The sequence below is a fragment of the Rhipicephalus sanguineus genome, chromosome 10 (assembly GCF_013339695.2).
Source record: "Rhipicephalus sanguineus isolate Rsan-2018 chromosome 10, BIME_Rsan_1.4, whole genome shotgun sequence".
NCBI classification, from domain to species: Eukaryota; Metazoa; Arthropoda; class Arachnida; order Ixodida; family Ixodidae; genus Rhipicephalus; species Rhipicephalus sanguineus.
In genome coordinates this window covers 50,059,021-50,078,415 of record NC_051185.1, presented here as the reverse complement: position 1 = coordinate 50,078,415, position 19,395 = coordinate 50,059,021, and the positions used below count along the sequence as shown (strand labels likewise).

At 48.6% G+C, this 19,395-nt stretch overlaps 1 protein-coding gene across 5 annotated transcripts in view; it reads right to left on the bottom strand.

The window, feature by feature from the left end:
- The window catches only part of LOC119371838 (forkhead box protein P2), a 476,643-nt gene that overhangs the window by 91,656 nt on the left and 365,592 nt on the right, over window positions 1–19,395 (bottom strand). The window contains exon 1 of one of the 5 annotated variants that reach the window (XM_037642295.2): window positions 13,123–13,999. The exons of the other annotated variants lie outside the window; for them this stretch is intronic. Within the exon in view, the coding sequence (XP_037498223.1) occupies window positions 13,123–13,131 (9 nt within the window). The 5' untranslated portion in view covers window positions 13,132–13,999. Of the gene's footprint in view, window positions 1–13,122; window positions 14,000–19,395 lie in introns of those variants that run through there. 5 annotated transcript variants of the gene reach the window in all.

Sequence of the window (19,395 nt, the reverse complement as noted above, 5' to 3'; positions counted from 1 at the left end):
ACAGACGGACATAGAAGCTGGAGAAAACGCCCTGCTGTTTACAAGGCAGTCCACCCCCCCCCCCTTCCCTACTGCCCCCCCCCCCCCCCAAACAGCTATTGTTCTTTCAGTGGACATATGGGTGCACGGTGGACGCTACATACAACACGTCGAGGACGACCTATAGTTGTCCCAAGTTTCAGCGGAAAGCTCGCGGAAACTTTCTTTACAGAGGTCTGTCTGGGAAATGTACCGCGTCATGTGAAGTTTTACGTCAACAAAACAACTTGTTGAACACAACGAAAACAATTTATAAGTCAAGGAAATTAAGGCAGAGGCTTCATGAGGTCAGCCGAATTTGCAGCCCCCGTTCGCGGAGAACTCGGTAAGAGCTTGTAGATTGACTACAATAAAACGTGTGTAATGAGAAAGCGTAAGGTTCTTAGTAAGAACAGAACCAAGAACGACGGAAAGCCGACGAGGTCGGTTCATTAATTCATGACACGAAACGAAAGACTGACACATATACAGAATACGGATATAAAAAGAAGTAATAGTAGGGTACAACTACAGAAGTCCGCGGTATTTCCTCCTCAAAGGCGGATGCACACAAGCCTGCACCAATGAGCGCTCACTCCAGGCTGACGTCATGATCCGGGCTGCCGGTAGCCCCGCCTTTCCTATCCAGCTACTCCGCTACCTTTCGGCTGATGGAAAGAAAGAAAGAAAGAAAGGAAGAAAGGAAGAAAGAAAGAAAGAAAGAAAGAAAGAAAGAAAGAAAGAAAGAAAGAAAGAAAGAAAGAAAGAAAGAAAGAAAGAAAGAAAGAAAGAAAGAAAGAAAGAAAGAAAGAAAGAAAGATCCCGGAGACTGCGAATAACAAGATGACCATGAGGCCTAGCAATGTCCATGGATGCATAAGCCTTCCGGCGCATGTATCCATGGTCATTCTTTACTTCCTGTCTTTCCTTCTTTTTAATAACTTCGTTATCTTTGAGATCCACACATAAAGTGCGTTCACAAATTCCAATCTAAAGTGGTGCGATTTTCGTTCCGTGAACCTCCCGTTTAGACCCAATTTAGCCGGCTCGAAATATCGTTGCTTTACGCCTCGTCGGAGCGATCAAGGAACCACGACGATTTCTATACTCACCTCGCTCGCTTCAGTTAAACAGGGCTTCGCAACTCCTATTGTGGCGTAGCATCTTGCATACGTCTTCCTATAAGCGTCTATCGCCTCGTTAAACCATACCATCCATCCTTATGCCGCAGAGCTACGCCTGCCAGTGACAACTCGTGTTCTAACGATGCGTTCTCTATCTTTTGCTCCACCTGCAACTTCAGATGTTTCTTTCCTCGACCGCCAATTCGTTAACCCGAGCATCGGCAAAGACGCATTAGTAAATTACCCTTTCACGATACCAACAAAACATCGCTTTCGCAACGAGGAGAAGACGCTCTCGGTATAGGCGAGAAAACGCGCAGTGAGAGAAGCACAGGTGGTGACGACGCCACTGAAGATGGCGCACAACCTCGCAGCGACGTCACAGATTTGACGGCGCGTGTCAGGGCTTACACGTAATTCCTCGTCCCTAACACTGAATTGCAGGGTGTTCTAAGGGAGTCACGCATATAACGTGGCAAGGTTCGGGAAATTTTATCGAGCCAATGCGGCCGCAATGCGAAACGACGACTCTGAAATTGGTGACGTCGCGATGACATTGAAGTGCTGAGGCGCCCTGGCGCGAAACTGAAAAATGGCGCGTCGGCCTTCCCTTTCACATCTAATAATCCACTCACCCAATGCGAAATTAACAACGACAATGTTCTCATAAAATAAATTACCCCCGTAAAATGATTTAATGTTGCAATTTGGTGTATTCTCCTACCAGATGAACCGCCCTGGTTCGTCGATCTACCGACTTGGCGCGGCGGGGGGGGGGGGGGGGGGCGAATGCCAGCCGAATGCCAGCCAGTAAACTAGCCGGCAACCTATTCCAGTATTTCTGTGGAATAGGTTGCCTTCACAAGCAGCAGAAGTTACATGATGTATATTCAAGTTCACTGCAAGGTCTGCAGTAATGCACTCGCGCGGTTGTGTAAGTACGAAAATGTATTACGAATCTACTTTAGATTGTGTATACTCCTATGTACCACTGCGTAAGTGCACAGTGCATTGCATTTTTATTGTATTTTTCAAGTGTTAGCGTCTGTATTCTCTACTGAAATATTGTATTCCCCCCCCCCTCCCATTTTAATGCCCTCAAGCGTTGTGGACTGTGATAAATACATAAATAAAAACAGACATAGGGAAGGTAGGGGATGGATTCACCAGCACCCCCCACCCCCCCATCACCCCTGGGCGCATACGTTAGCAGCCCAAATAGCGGATGCATCTTGTAATAGAACTGTTGCAGTGCTAGAGCGAACCTTGCCCAAAGAAGTTTGAAATTTTTACCCGAACAATGTCTGGCATAGTTCATGTAACTCACTCTCGATGCACAGTTAAACCGGCTTGAGATTATTCTCACCCTTCTCCACCCCTCCCCATTTCTGGTGGGAAAACTTCGCCCTTGGTCAGAGCTGGTTAGTTTACGGAACTAATCAAAACATGTTGTCGGGATAGTTGGTTCATACTCTGCAGGAAGGTGAGAACGCAACGCAAGGCAAAGAAATAAGGAGGCACTTTCCTGTACGCCCTGTTTCTTCGCGTCGCGGTGTGTTGTGACAATTCTGCTTGGTTTATGGGGCTTAAAGCCCCAAGGCGACTCGGGCTACGAGAAAACCGATAGTGGATGGCTACGGATGATTTCCACCACCTGGGGTTTCTTTAACGTTCTGGACAAAGCTGTCGCCTTCGTTTTAAGTGAAAGACATACAAATAAAGCGCCGCAATGGTGTTTGCGTCTGAGCAGAGTCTAGAAGCTGTTTCTATGCGACGCGATCGTGACATTATGGCCGCGTCTACAAGCCCGACAACAATGCGAGGACTCCGCGGAAAGAAATCCGTCATATTCCGCGTTACGCCCAGACGTAATTTTGCAACAAGCAGATTCCTCGAAAGGTTGGTTGTTTGCGCGGCGCGCCAGGAGGGGTGGGGGCTTCTGACGTCATAGTGAATCATAACGGTCCCTGGAAGTGTACAATGAATCCTAGACGAAAGTAACGACACAATTGGCAATTGGAATTATGTATAGCGGGCATCGCTGCGGCATCTTATTTGCGCGTTCTGACATTGCTTGTTTTGTATTTTCTACGAATGCCGTTTTGTCGCGCGATCATTTCAAAGTGAGCACCTTTGACTTAATTGCGCCAACCACTTGTGTTCATTTCTCTATCGTTGCGTGTCGTTCTTATATACCGACCTATGTTTTCGCCACAGGAGAGGCGTCTTTGCATGTGTTGCTAAGCAGCGCAGCTGACGAACGCCGTCTAGACGGTGTTTCGAAAAAGAAAAAGACAAAGAAAAAAACACCATAGGAGAGAACAAAACAAAAAGAAGACTTGCTTTTAGTAATAGTGTTATTCATTGTGTCTTTTCTGGACTCATTGTTCGCGACTTCGCCCTTTTCTTGCGAAGTATGTTCCGCTTGTCTCTTTGATCCGTTGGTTTACTTTTAATTTCCTTCTGTCTCTTAATCGCAATTTTACGACAATGCCATCTGTAGGAACTAGATGTGCGTCGAGGCTTTCGATATTTGCGCAAGTTGCTTAGAGTTTGCGGATCCAGACACGGCTTACCCTCAAACTTCTTAGGGTTTGCGGATTACCGGGGGTCATAGTACCGGAGGTGTAAGCGTGAACTCCCGTATCGATTGCGCCTGCCGGTTACGAAGAAATCATCCAGGCAAATAGAGAGCTAGTATAACAATATTTATTGCTATTTAGTTCAGTTTGAGTTTACTGAAACGTACACGAAATGCATAACGCTATCTACAGACGAGGGTCCCAATGTAGTAATACTGAAGTCTTCCGGCAGTTCTCACTCATTGTGGGAAACGGTTTCTGCGAAGCACTCAGCGAGTAGCTGCCTATGCTCCATTTTTTTTTTTTTTTTGGCTATGAGCCAAGCGTTACGAAGTGGATGGACGTGCTTGTGTATATGGAGTAGTTGTTCATATGAGTAGTTGTGTGTATATCGTGGGCTTACCAGCCACGTCGACTACACTATAGCGCTTAAAGGGACACTAAAGGCAAATATTAAGTCGACGTTGATTGTTGAAATAGCGGTCCAGAAACCTCGTAGTGCTGCTTTTGTGCCAAGAAAGTGCTTATTTTGAAATAAAATCACGTTTTTAGTGGTCCGCATCGCGTTAGCGCGCTTCAAATCTCCCGCCTGAAAATACGACTCGCATACGTCACTGCTGCCGTGCCCAACGTTGCCCGCTTTTACTGCACGGCCGCTGACACTAGTAGCAGCCGAGCGGAAGTAGCGGGACCCACAGTATACCAACAACGACGCTGCGGCAAAGACTTGCTCGGATGGGCACATTCAAAGCCGTCACCAAGTTGCGGTTGGTCTCGTAATCCTAAGTACGAAAGTGCAGCGAGCACACACGCAGAGGTTTTGACTGTTTAGCACACTGGCGCAATGACATGACACTAAGCCACTTCGAGCGTAAGGGTTCATTCCGCGGCACCCAGTCAAAAGACACACCGGTTTCCTTGCTGCAGCACTGGCGTTGTGCACCATTTGGGCATCCGGCAATATCACACGCATGCGGCATTTTGTCGAACTTTCTATCAGAGCGACTTTCACGAGCGCGCAAAACACGCACGGCAGTACGCGGTCCCGAAACTACCACTGAGACGGGCGAGGCACAGTTCCGCGAAAACGGAACCTTTGAAGCACGCGCGCCGTTCCCCATGGCAACGCCACGGAGGTTTTGTTTTCCATGAATCAAGCGGAAACGAACAAACAGCATTTTATTACGTCTTTTGATGCTCGGAATGTTCTTTTTTTACTGCTGCTAGTTTGATTACTAGTGATTTATTGTAGGCCGACTTCCCTACGTCATCGGGATCACTTCGAAAATGTCCCACTCGTGGCGCTCATCATGTGATACATTTAGCTTAATTTCTCGGTAAGTAGGGCACTGCTGTTGATAATATTGCCGTTTTAGAAGTTGTCATACATTGGGCTTTCACTCTGACATAAATTGTTATTTGCCTTTAGTGTCCCTTTAAAGGGTAGTCGCACGCACGCACTCGTCAGCAAATGTGGTTAAACGAAGCTTCGCCAGATGTCGCGATATTCCGGTGACGCGAAACGCCATTGCGTATTATACTGGAATACCGGGCGCACTAAAACTCCCTATTGTGATCCGAACAACGAAAATCGAGAAGACTTTCAGCGTTTCTTAAGGTATAAATGGCTTCAAAGCTCGCTAACAAAGGACGGCGAACTGAAAGGTCGACGCAGACTGGCGGCAGTGCAGGGTGTAAGCAAAGTGTGAGCAAGCTGTGAGCATGGTTTGAGGCCAATCATAAGTCCGCTCTCACACTTTGCTTCAGTCTATAACAAAGACGTATCCAGATTTTTTTATTGGGGGGGGGAGGGGGGGAGGGGCTCAAGCATACTTCATGTAGCTACGTTTGTGCGTGCCTTTGTAAGTGGCCGTTTATGTACAGACATGCAAAACAAACAAATTTCAGGGGGGGGGGAGGTTAACACCCCCCCCCCCCCCCCCCCCCGATTACGCCAGTGGTCTATAAGGTTGCGTTGGCTCCAACAGAGTATTCAGTCTCTTTACCAGGCAGATCACTCAGAGCTGTGCCCGCTGCGATCCGTTGTCCACGGTTACAATGCTTGTCGTAGCGCCAGTATTCTCGCAAACATTTCGCGCTCGTCTTGGTGGGCGTGGCGACTGCAGACGCTCTGAGCACATTTCGACGGGCAAGTGCGCAAGGCATAGGCATAGCAATATCAGGAGTATGATGCGGGGATGTTTGTGGGTGGATTCGTGGGTCCATAGTCAAGGTGCTATATATATATATATATATATATATATATATATATATATATATATATATATATATATATATATATATATATATATGTCATAAAGCACCGCATACGCTTTACGATGGATGGCACGAGTTCGCAAGTGCCTCCTCGAAAACACACCATCTTTCATGGGACATGATGTAATCACAAGTGTCACCTGCAAGTTGCCATGACAACCGACACGCCGCCATATAGGCTTCTATATATATATATATATATATATATATATATATATATATATATATATATATATATATATATATATATATATGCGCGGCTATTCGCGGCGTTTGTGTATCGCGCGATTGTCAGTGGATTAAGGTTACCATGACAACACTTACGTAACGCTTTTGGAAGTCCTTCTCTTGCAATAGCGAATCAAATACGTGGCCCTCCGTACTAACTATATCGTCTGCGCGAGATCGGTCGCGTCAAACGTTGTCCCGGTAACGGGCACGCGACCGTTAGACGAAATCCTTATGCTAACGATAGAAAACACTATTTATACCATATGGAGTTTCGACATTGATGGTGACGGGCTATTCGCGCGAGAGAAATTCTGGCGAGGCAAGAAATGGCGGAGAAGGATTGTCTCGTTCCGCTTCGCGATTGTATCGCCAGAGATGGGGGAAATGCCGAGCGGGATAAACGAACGGCAGACTGCCAGAATAGTTGCGCCAGAATATATAATCCATATAGTCGTAACATCAGAGGGAGAGGAGGCAGATGAGCAGGGATTTACACACCCCCAAACACCCCCCTCCCCCCCACCCCCCCAAGGATGATCCTTACACCGCTCTACAACCACATTCTTGCACCCCTACCTTCCAGTATCGATATTGTGGATAGATCTCTGGCGCTGGGTGAGTGGAAGTAGAAAGAAAGTATCAGTGAAAGAAGAATGAAAATGGTATAGCGATAGAACAATAATGAAGGCTGATGATATAGTAATCCGTCACGGCTCGTGGTGATGATCACTAGTGAACGGTGATTCCCTTCTCCCCTATTCAAATACACGTACAAAACGCCCAAAATCCTTTACTTCGACAACCGCAAAGCAGAAAAACGCGCGTGTCCTCAGATTTAGGCGCGCGTTAAAGAACGCCAGGTGGTAAAGATTAATCCACCATTTACCTTATACGGTGTGTCTCGTAATCATACTTGGTGTTTTGCGTGCCAGAGTGTGGCACATAAACTAAAATTTATCATACAATTTTGAAGAATCGTGAGCAATGGAATACATATAAGTTTCACTGATGACGCGCTCCTTGTCAATGTTAGTTAATATATACTGATGAGCTAGTTGGATGGAGTGCAGCGATATTCATGGAACCGCGCACGAAAAACACGTTCACACACTCATGGAGACACACACACAAGCGCTGGCGCGCGCCTCCATTGTGTGCGCGTGAACGTGTCTTTCGTGTGCTATTCAATCGATATATTGTTAAACTCCATAATTTGGTTTTCATAAGCGCGTTGGCAGACGGAGCGAAGGCGCACAAAACGATGCCACTTTGACTCGCTGCGTCAGTCATTCAAGGCTACAATGAGGCAGTAGTCTTTCACATAATGTTCCATCTTCGATGCCCAGTCCTCACACCAATGCAGATGCCGAGAGTGAATATCACCTCCTTCAACTCCCTCTCAGACACAGTTATAGGACTGCGCTGCCGAGAACCATCTGACCCAGCTCTCGGACTGTGCTTCGGCGAACCATCTGGTACGCCCTATGCTGCAGCAAGCCATACGACGCAGCTAAAGCACCTTGCTGCAGCGAACGATACGATGCAGCAATATGACTGTGATGCAGCGAACCATCCAATACAGGTAGATATGACTGTGCCGTAGTGAATCATGCGGTGCATCAAGGGAATTGCGCAGCATGCCAACCATCCCATAAAGCTATAGGATTTTCCTATAGCAAACTGTCCAATGCAGCTATAGAAATGTGCTCCAGCGGACCATGCAATGCAGCTAAAGTACTGTGATGCAGCGAAGCATCCAAAGAAACTAAGGTACCTTGCTGCTGCTGATATCCTATGCAGCTACGGGACTGTGCTGTAGCAAACCACCCGACGCAGCCAGAAGGTCATGTGCTGCAGCAAACCATCCTAGGCAGCTATGGGACAGTGTTGTGGCAAACCACCGGTACAGCAAAAGGGCCATGTGCTGCAGCAGTAAACCATCCCATGCAGCTATGGGACTGTGCTGTAGCAAACCATCCGATACAGCAAAAGGGTCATGCAGTGCAGCAAACCATCCTATGCAGCTAGGGGACTGTGCTGTAGCAAACCATCCGATACAGCAAAATGAATACTTTTAGCGAACCATTCGATAGAACTAAGTACTTTGCTGTAGTGAATAATACCATTCAGCTAAAGTTCTGTGCTGCAGCGAGCCATCTGGCGCAGCTAAAGGAAGAGAACTCTGCTGCAACGAACCACCATGCTAAAGTGATATGGCGCCACGAGTCATCCGATGCACCGATAGGGCTTTGCTGCACAACCTCATCCGATGTAGCTCTCACGAGAATATGCTGCAGCGAACCGCGCCACGTGCGCGAGTTCAAGCTTGACTGCGCCTCCTCTCCCACAAGGAGGCCGACACAAACGCGAGGACACCAACGACGTGTTGTTCTATCTTTATTCCGCGGCCCGATTGGCTCTTGTCCTTTCTCACCGTCCTCGCTTGCTGACTTATCGCATTTATCGCTACCTTCACTGTACCACGAAAAAAAGAAAAAGAAAAGAGGCGCCGCGCGCCCCACGATCGCTGTTTTGCGCTCTGGTAGAGCAATTATTTGACAGTCATGTATACATAATACCCCTCGATCCCCCCCTTCCTTCTCAGACAACGTCCTTCTGGGTATTTGTCCCATCCATTTCCTGCTGTACGGGTTAGAGTATGTCCACGCTGTCGACTATGACTTCCTTCGAACTGAACTTATATGTAGAGTAGATGCCTTCCTTCCGTCGGTTCTTCAGGAAGCTTCGGGAAAGAAGAACAGGTAACCACGTAGGAAGTAAGAGTTCGTCCCTACGAAGTTCATACCCCCCCCCCCCCTTTATAATCTTCCAGTGGCCATGCTTATGGAACTGCATAACCTCAGTCTCAGACCAAGAGCTAGTGTCGATATATCTCCGGCATACTCGGGTTTTGCCAGCTGTATGGAAACATTTCGCTTCCCAGCTGTGGTGGTATACATGCATGGTATACAGATAAAGGCAAAAATCTGCACCAATCCTTTCTTTACTAAGTCCACGTTGAAATCTCACAGGTTCCGCCGCATGCGCCTGCTAAAAAGTCTAGCTAGAAGGGCTCTTCTTCGAACGTTAAAGATTAAACACAAACTTGGCTGTGGATAGCAAAAGATCAAGTGGTATGCGCGGCATTTCGTGCGATGCAATGCAGTTATGGTCGCATATCATGCCTATCACGAAGAGCTCCCACCGACGGACGAAGCTGAAACCGTGTGCCCAAGGCGCACAAGGTTTTGTAAGCTTAAGTAAACGAACGATGGCTGCGCAAAATGAGCAAGAAATACACCGGGCAGCGCGAAAGGTCGAGAAGAAATAAATAAATGCACCACTTTGGCACATCGCGATGCCTGCAAGCCGCAATAGTATTCCTCTACCACGGCGTTCGTTGTTTGAGCCAATCTCTCAAAGCCGTTTATGACGCCAGCTGAGTGCCTGGCAACATACACACACACTTATATATAGTATATATGGGTGTGTGTGTGTGAGTGTGTGTGCGTGTGCTTCAGAAGAAGTTGCCCGACTATTCGGTTAAGGATATAAATAATAAGTCACAGGGAAAAACAACATTTTATCTGATGTTTCGACCTGTAACCGATGGTTGTTCCCAGGTCGGGGCGTAAGAACATAAGAACATATTTTATGTGTTTCACTGTGACAATATATATATATATATATATATATATATATATATATATATATATATATATATATATATATATATATATAGACACACACACACACAACGTGTGTATATCAACGTCAAATGTACTAACAAGGAAGCCTACTCATGCAAAAGAAATTTGGCGAAGAGAAAGGATGGGCTGGTGCCATGGGCGTCGGCAGATTTTTTCGTTGGGAGGTGCAAACCCTTGTCGCATCGCGGCTGGGGGGAGGGGGGGGAGAGAGAGAGAGCTGGCATAGCTTGGGTGGGGGGAAGTGCCGGTGTGGCTTGGGGGGGGGGGGGGGGGCAAGTGCCCCTTTTGCACCCCCTGCCTACGCCCATGGCTGGTGCACATACGGCAGATATTCGCAACTCGCGACAGCCAACTTAATAACTGTCACTAAAGTGGAAAGTGTGCAGCCGTTACATTTTGCCAGTTCTAACATATAAGGCCACAAACTTGAATACCAATGAAACTCGAGAAGTTCACAACGACACAGCCTGCAATTGAATGAAAAATTATAGGAGTATATACTAAGCTATAGAAATACAGCAGAGTGGAGTAGAGAAAAAACAGGGTTAGTTGACATCCCGGCTGATATTAAGAGAATGAAATGCACCTGGGCATTGAAGTCGTTAAAAGCACAAATTATCGACGGTCATTTAGGGAGACAATGGATAGTAAGAAATGGTAAGCGTGGACGAGGACAAGAACAGGTTTAGTGGAGCGATGAAATCAAGAAATTTGCAGGCATATATTAGCCCCAATATTACCCAATATTACCTTTAGACCACCAGTATTACCTTTAATACCACAAATATTACCATTCAACTATATGAACAACAAGAACAAAATATCGTATTCTTCAAATACTGATAGAACAGTTAACTGCTCATTCACTTTAACAAGAGGTGATGCAAAGGAGGAAAATGTAAAGATTTCTATCGACGAATTCCTAGTTACTGTACACTTAATAAGACGTGGCGACACGCATTCACAGTTAAGTAAAAGAAAACACTACATACATATATGTTCGCATAACGGGACAGTATGCATGATGGGCCCGCACGCGTAGCGGTGACATTACCGTAAGCGTAAACAAAGAATCCTAACAAGGTTGTGTCTAACGTTCACCCGGATACAAACCGCCAAACGACCTCATTTCCTTCTCTCTTTCTTTTTTCGCTACTAAGTCGAAACGAAACGTTACCACGACTGCCGACGCCTACAAAGGGTTTCGCCGGTCGTTGCCAGCGCCTAAAGAAACCCACGCACACACACACAAAAAAATAAAGCCTCCGCCACGGACGGTGACAGCCAACACGGCCCGGCAAAGAAATTACCAGCGCTAACCCACGAAGTCTCAGTTTTAAACGGTTTGCCGAATGCCGGTCAACGCAAGGCGAAAACCACGCTGCTCGCCATTTTGTTTCCGGTAATGCGACCGGCGCGTGTAGGTGGCGTTGTCATTGCCCTGCCTTTTTGGTGGCATAAGCGGGAAACTAGAAGCAACAAGTAGGGGGTCGCCAATTTCGGTTCTCTGTTGTAATAAAACAAAGAAATGCACGCACTCGGTCCGCTGAACATCAGTGATGAACGAAGTTGCAGATAAGTAGGCGCACTAGCGCCTTTACTGCCTCTCGGCGATGACGTCACACGATACGGTGTCCGAGCATTCTTTCGTGGCAACCGTCGGCCGGTGGTGTGCATGTCACGCGAGGAAGAGGCATGGTTTTCAAAAGAGTCAGGAAGTTTTGTTTCGTCGTGCAATATACGACAGCGACCGCACGGTTGTATACAAGTGGTCACACGACCAAGTGACCCAGTATTTTTCCCGCCGAAACTAAACAGTCGCAAACAATTTCCTTTCATCACATAGGCCCAGTTGAGAGTTAAGCGTGAATCTTCAACACCTGAAAGTCATGAGTCACGCTCATTATCGAGAGTAAGCCTACTTGTACAGACTCGAAATTTAACGCGAACTCTAAGACTTTATATGTTATTCTTGTATCTATATGAACCCTCTAATACTAATTGTTAAGATTTTACGCCCCAATACCACGGTATGATTATTAGGGACACCGCAGATGAGGGCTCCGGAAATTTTGACCATCTGTTGTTTTTTAACGCGCACCTAAATCTAAATACACGGGCCTTCAGTCACGAAATGCGGCCGCCACGGTCGGGATTCGATCCCGCGACCTACGGGTCAGCAGTCAAGCACCACGACCACTAGACCACCGCGGCGGGTAATTGACGACTTGACGTCCCTGTTGCGTTTAGTGTTGGCGCGACAAATACTTGGCGCAGTATTAAACTTGAGAATCCACTTCACGCATCTGGCATCGCCTGCGACATTTCTGTACACAGCTGAGGAAATAATTCAAGCTTCTACAGGTCACTGTTTGTGAATGAATCGAAGACAGGCTCGCGTATGCTTTGCGTTGACTACTAGTATCAGTGATAGCGTATCATATATTTGAACAACTGAATTCATACAACGAAGGTTATGGAATTTACACTTTATATATTTTTTGTAAGCGTCATGACGAAGAACGTCAATGTTGCCACCCGTGAAATGTGCCTGTTAAGCGCTACTACAGCCATGCATCTGAAGTCGGGACGCCCTCCTCCGGAACTGCATACGTTTCCTGCTACTACTTAAGGAGCAGACGAAGAAGCCTTCCGCACAAGAATGCAAATAAGTGTAATCTTTCAATATTCCCAGAAAAAAACAAAAAAGCCAGCAAATCCACGATTCTAGGCTAAGAGTCTTCCGCTGTCTTGGGACAAAATTTTCGTTTTTGCAAAAACGCTTTTTCTTTTTTCCCGTTGTAGCGAAGTACCGGTGCTAACGCAGCGACAACGTACGGGATGAGCGTTCCTGAACTACTCATGTAAACCAAGCTGCTCAACTTTATAACGAAAACTAAGGATTGAATTTCGGAAGTGAAAGGATCTTCATTCTGTGGCAATCATCGCTTGCAAAGCGAAAATACGACACCGAGATGGATGGAGCATGCGTGCCGATGCTAATGCATCGTTGAGACCTGACCGTTGAGACCTGACCGTCCCGCTACAGCGATGGTTTCGTGCAAACGCGCTTAAATCGCTCATGCAACCACGTGACAAATCCAGGCAGCGATGCGAGGCGTATAAGCAAAGCAACAATAATCAGGTCAAACTATTTACGCAGGTGTTCGGAGCACTTACCAAAGTCATTTTGGTGGGATAGACAGAGGGCTCGAATGGGGCCCTCAAAATCACCAGGGTTGCCAGGGCAAACGGGTGATATCCTTATTCGTCATCAAAAATATGTCACGGGCATCCACACACGCCGAAGTTTGGAGTGGCGAGCACACACGAACACCGGTGAAATAAATAAACTCGAGAATGGAGGAAACGTAAAGTGGGGCGTAGACGACAATGGGTCACGGAGCACACCGCTAAGTGCAGCCCTCCTGGGCAGGAAAAGAAGTAGATGGGTGCTCAGAATTCCACGCGACTCTCCGACACCAACACACACCAACACACCAGCACCAATCACAGTTCCGGCGAGAACTACTGCGGGGGCATCACACCGGGTCAATGCATGCAGTCAGCCGCAATCGTAGCCTCCCTCCCAGCTGCTGACGAAATCGTAACGAGGGTGGTTGGTCGAGGGAGAGGAGGTGGGGGTGCACCGCACTGACTGTATTTCGACCACGTCGGTTGCACCGGCGGTTCAAGGCGCACGAGCCCGAAACGAAGCCTTTCACGACACACCGGAGGCGTCGAGGTTTGCAGAGACGCCGGGCAAGCGAATCGGCCTTACGAGCCGTCAATCATCCGGGTAGGCCTGTCCATCACACCGAGGGTCCGTCAGCGAATGAAAGAAGAGAACTTCCGTGCACTGCGAAGGCGCCGAAGAACCGACGTCGTAGGTGGGGGGTGCTCCACGCAAACCGAGAACTATCGGTGCTAGCAGACGACGCGAACGGCAAGTGCTCCGCCGTGCTAGCAGACGACGCGACCGAAGAGAGTCGAGCGAGCGCGCTCACACACACGCACGCACGAGGAACGAACCGATGCGGGGCAGACCAACGCTAGGAGAAGGCGGGCGGGCGGGCGGCGTTCAAACGCGCCTCTCTCTCTCTCTGTCTGAGAGCGTACGTGTGCGTGCGACTGGGGGAGAGCAAGCGCGGCCGCGCATGCACTTCGCCGGAGAGAAACTTGTTTACGTGCACGCACAGACAAACAGATCCGCGCGTGGAACGACAGAAGGATGGAGCGTCCGCGCGAAAGTAGGGAACACACGCGCGCTCGCGACGCGCTGTGGGCGAGGGGAAAACGCTCTGCGCCGCCGGCAACAACGAGAGGCCGCGGCAGCGAGGGAGTACATAGAAAACAAAAAAAGAAGACAGATAGATAGATTCGCGAGGACAGGAACAAGAGAAGGCGGTTGCGCGGTGAATGACGAGGAGGAGAGGAAGGCGAGAGATGCCTCATACACCGGCTGTTCGCTGTAGCGACCGAGTAACACCGCCGGCGAGGGAGAGACGAAACTCGGCAGCCTCGCTTAGGGAGAGAGGGGGTGTAGGAAGCTGTTTAGTAAACAACCTCGCTAAATTTAGCGGGTTGCGAGGCCCCCGACGCGCCGGGCCGGCAAACAACGTTGGGCGCACACGCGCTGAACCTCCCTCGCCCGGCGCTCGGCAGTAACCGCTGCTCTTCGCTTCTCTCACGTACACAGTTCCCAACTTTATGGCAGCCCCGTATTCGCCTTCAAACCCTCCTTTCTCGCAGTCGGTTCTGTGATTCTCCTCTGTTACGTATCCCCTCCTCTCCATCACTAGCTCTCTCTCTTACGCTCTATCGCTTCTTTCGGTTCTCGTTCATTCTCGGGTAAAGGGGGGGGGGGGGCACGCGCTCAACACCCCCCCCCCTCCTCTCTGCTGTGCGGCCCCCGCTCGAGGAGCTAGCTAGCAACCTCGATACGTTTCCCGCAATAGCCGCTACGGCCGCGCTGCGCCGTTGCGGAGGAGGTTGAACAAACAATGCCGAGAGGAGGAGGTTGCAAACGCAGAAACAACGAAGAAAGCAACAAACAGGGCAAGCAAACACAGTCGCTCATGCAAAAAAGACAATAAAGGGGCCGCTGACATTGTCCGTTCCGGCTGCGTCCGAGTCCGGTCCGTCGCCAGTCGCGAATCGCAACGCCCCCCCACCCCCCACCCCTCCACCAACGCATCCTCTCTCATTTCAGAGTCAGATGAAGTAGTGAAAGAAAGAAGCGGAAAGAAAACTTTTTGTTTCATTTCGTAGTTGTTGTTCCCCTTCGGGTCTGGTATCTCACTCAGCCAGCGCCGCCGACGCACAAACAACGCCGCCCCGCGCCATTCGCAACCCCACCCAACCCTGGTGTCTTTTTCGACACGGCCTGTGTAAACAAGGCGTCCCGTCGAAGGCTGCATCGGATTCGCGGGGGGCCTACGCACGACTGCGGGAGCCCGGGGTGGGACGGACTCCATAAAGTTGGTCACAGAACCTCACTCGGAGCGTGCGTACAAAAAATGATTTTTTTCTTTCGTTGTTTTTTTGATTCGTAGTTCCCTTAGTGTATGTTGGGATTCAATAAGCCACTGACCCATGTTGTCGCTGTGTATGCTCACACTGATGCGCACTTGAACTCGTCGATACTCATTCGCATTTCTACTCACGCCTACTAAATTAGGCGACGCTCACACACGCACACATATAAACACGCAGACACACACACGCCCTTGGTCACTTTGATTTACGCATACATGCACCTACCAATGTACGTACTGGCGTCAACTTCAAAAGTAAAGACTCCTGTATTTCTGGGGCATTACATGCCGAAATCACGATATGGATTTTAGACATGTCATAATGGGGGACTCGGCAATAACTTTCCCAAATGAGATCGCTTAACTAGCACCTAAATCCAGAAGTACGCAAGCTCTGCCTTGCATTTTAGTCACATAGAATGCGGCCGCCACAGCATAGTTCGAACATGCAACCTCGAACTCAGCAGCGCAAACGCCACCCCGACAGGAGTACCGCGGTGGCTTCACCGGCACTCCCTCCCTCGCCTACTCATGCACTCACTAGCGCTCACTCACAATAGGCGTGCGCACGGAGGGGGGGGGGGGGGGGGGAGGCGGTTGCAGGAGGGCGGGTGACCCCTAGTCTCTTGAGAGGGCGGGGCAAAGTCTGCCCCATACATTGACTTAGTAGGGATGGGGGCGCTGCGATCAATCTTCGCCCCCCCCCCCCCCCGGATGAGGTAGCCGGCTCACGCCTACGCTCAATCACGCACATACTAGCAAACTACTGACTCACTAGCACTCGCTCCATCATCCACTTATGCACTCACCAGCGCACTCGCTCACTCAAGAACACACAATCACTCGCTCATGCACACGATCACTCACTGGCACTCGCTCACGCACTCTTTAGCATACCAGCTCACGCACACACTATGCCTCGTCCACGACATGCATTTCACGCAACAGGACCATTCAAAACTTCACTCACGCCCTCAACCACTCATGCACTCACTCGCACACTCACGCACTCCCTGGCCCACATATGCGCATACCAGCGCGCTAACTCACCAGGGCACACTAGCCCACGTTCACTCACATGCACATGCCAGCACACCACTACACTCACTCACTCACTCACTCACTCACTCACTCACTCACTCACTCACTCACTCACTCACTCACTCACTCACTCACTCACTCAACTCACGCATCACTCACTTCACTTTCCACTCGCTCACTCACTCACTGGGAAACACTCATGCACTCGTCTGCATATTTGCTCACTCACGCGCTCCCTCGTTCACACATGCACATACCAGCACACTCACTCACTCCCTCACACTCATGCACCTCGCATGTCATTATTTGTCACCACCGCACTCCCTCGCCCACCCATGCACAAACACACTCACTCACTCACTACAACTTACTCGTTCACTCACCTGCATATTTGCTCACTCACTCACGCACTCTCTCGCCCACCCATGCACATACCAGCACACTCACTCAATAGCGCTCACTAATGCACTCACTAGCCCATTCGTTCGCTCACTCACTCCCTCGCCCACCCATGCACATACCAGCACGCTCACTCATCAACACTCACCAATCCACTAACTAGCCCACTCGTTCACTCACATGCACATACCAGCAAACTTACTCACTCACTAGCACATACTCATGCCCTCGCCTCCAATTTGCTCACTCACGCACTCCCTAATATCCAGGGTTTAACGTGCCGAAACCACAATATGATTGTGATGGACGCCGTAGTGGAGGGCTCCGGAAACTTCGACCACCTGGGGTTCTTTGACGTGCACCTAAATCTAAGTACACGGGCCGCAAACATTTTCGCCTCCATCATAAATGCAGCCGCCGCGGCCAGGATTCGATCCCGTTACCTTCATGTCAGCAGGCGAGTGCCATAACCACTAGACCACCGGCGGCGGAGCTCTCACGCGCTCCCTCGTTCACACATGCACATACCAGCACACTCACTCACTCACTCACTCACTAGCACACACTCACGCACTAACCTGCATATTTGCTCACTCACGCGCTCCCTCGCCCACACATGTACATAACAGCACACTCACTCACTAGCACTCACTAATGACTCACTATTACATTTGTTTGCTCACGCACATATCAGTACACTGACTCACTAGCACACTCGTTCACTCACGCACTCCCTCGCCCACACATGCACATATCAGCCCACCCCTTACTAGCCCACACTCATGTACTCATCTGCATACTCGCTCACTGACGCGCTCACTCATTCACGCACTGTATACGTTAACACACTCAATCACGCACTCCCTCACCACTCACTAGCACGCTCACTAAAGCACTCACGTACGTGCGCACGTATACACGTGCATTTTCCTGTGTTCACACATCATATACAGTCATTAGCATTCGTACTCTAATCAACTAAAAAATCGCCTACCCGTTGGTTCCCACACAAATTACATGCCAGTTACCCATGCTCCAATTAAATACCAGCAAATCTCACGCCACTATCCATATCGTTATTAGGTGCACATCATTCGTCCCTCACTGACGCTTTACATCATGTTCCCGAGTCGACTGTGCAAAATGAACGCTATAGCTCCTTGCAACAGGTGGATCACACGTTATCATGAGATCGCCATCATCAATATCTTTCAGTCATCATGGGTTCAGTGCCGTCGTTTTTCGGGTCAACTTGGGTAGACATCGCGACATGGTGCATCCTCCTGATTTGGCGTTTGCGCTCGACATAGCTTTTGAGCAGGGTAGTGCATAAACATAGAGAAAAGAAGGGTCAGTGTTTTCCATATGACCAGCGCAAGAGCAGACACAGCACAGAAAAGTATATATACTGCGTACCTTTTTGTGTAATGTATCTGTTCTGTTTTGTGTACTGTGTCCAGCATAAGAACAGGTACTGCAGCTACAAGAAAGTGTATTGTGTACCTTTAGTGTACGCACTCAAAATACGTAAAAGTGATGTACACACAAGTACTTACACAGTCCACATCAGTGTACCGTGTACCTGTTGCGTAATGTGCCCAGCGCAAGAAAGGACACTGCAGATACGCAAAAGTGTACTGTGTACCTTTAGTGAACACATTACACGAAAATGCGGTACGCTCAAGTACACAGTGCACAATAGTGTACCGTGTACCTTTTGTGTACTTTGTTTGGTTCTATATGTCCTGTGTCCAGCGTAAGAACATACAGTGCAGATGCACAAAAGTACTGCAGACACACCACTACTCAGTGCCCATCTTTCGTTTACTGCGTCTGTTCTGTTTTTGTGTACTGTGCCAATCGCAAGAACAGGCACTGCAGGTACACAAAAGTACACTGTGTACCTTTTGCGTACTTCCTATGTTTTTGGGCTGGACACATTGAAATTGGAATACCAACTACACCGGTTTCACGCCATGCCTCGGCATCAGTATAACGAGCATGAGATTACAGTTACCGAAGTTTACAGTACAGGACGACCTAATTGCCGCAAGCTTGCCATACAGTAAATCGACAATTTCACAATTAAGGATCCTGGAAGCGCATTTCTCTAACCACTGTCCCCAATCAGAATTTAAAACGCGTTATTCTTAGAACAAAAAAAAGTACATCATGAAATCGTCGATCCATTCTGCGCAATAAGAGGCACGAGAGAGTTTTAGAATTAGGCTTTGTATTCCTTGGATGTACGCAGGCTACTTTCGACAAATAACGTGCGTACCAAAGAGAGTAGCGTATGATGCATGCGCACTGGCGACAGGCCGAGGCGACTGCTTACGCAAATCTTACGGTACCCTATTCTAACACTGTCTGTTAAAACCGCGTGTCGTACTAACATTAGACTATTGCATGACTCAAAATTTAACAGCGCTATTTTTATAGATGAAACGAAGCCTATATGACACACAACAAATGA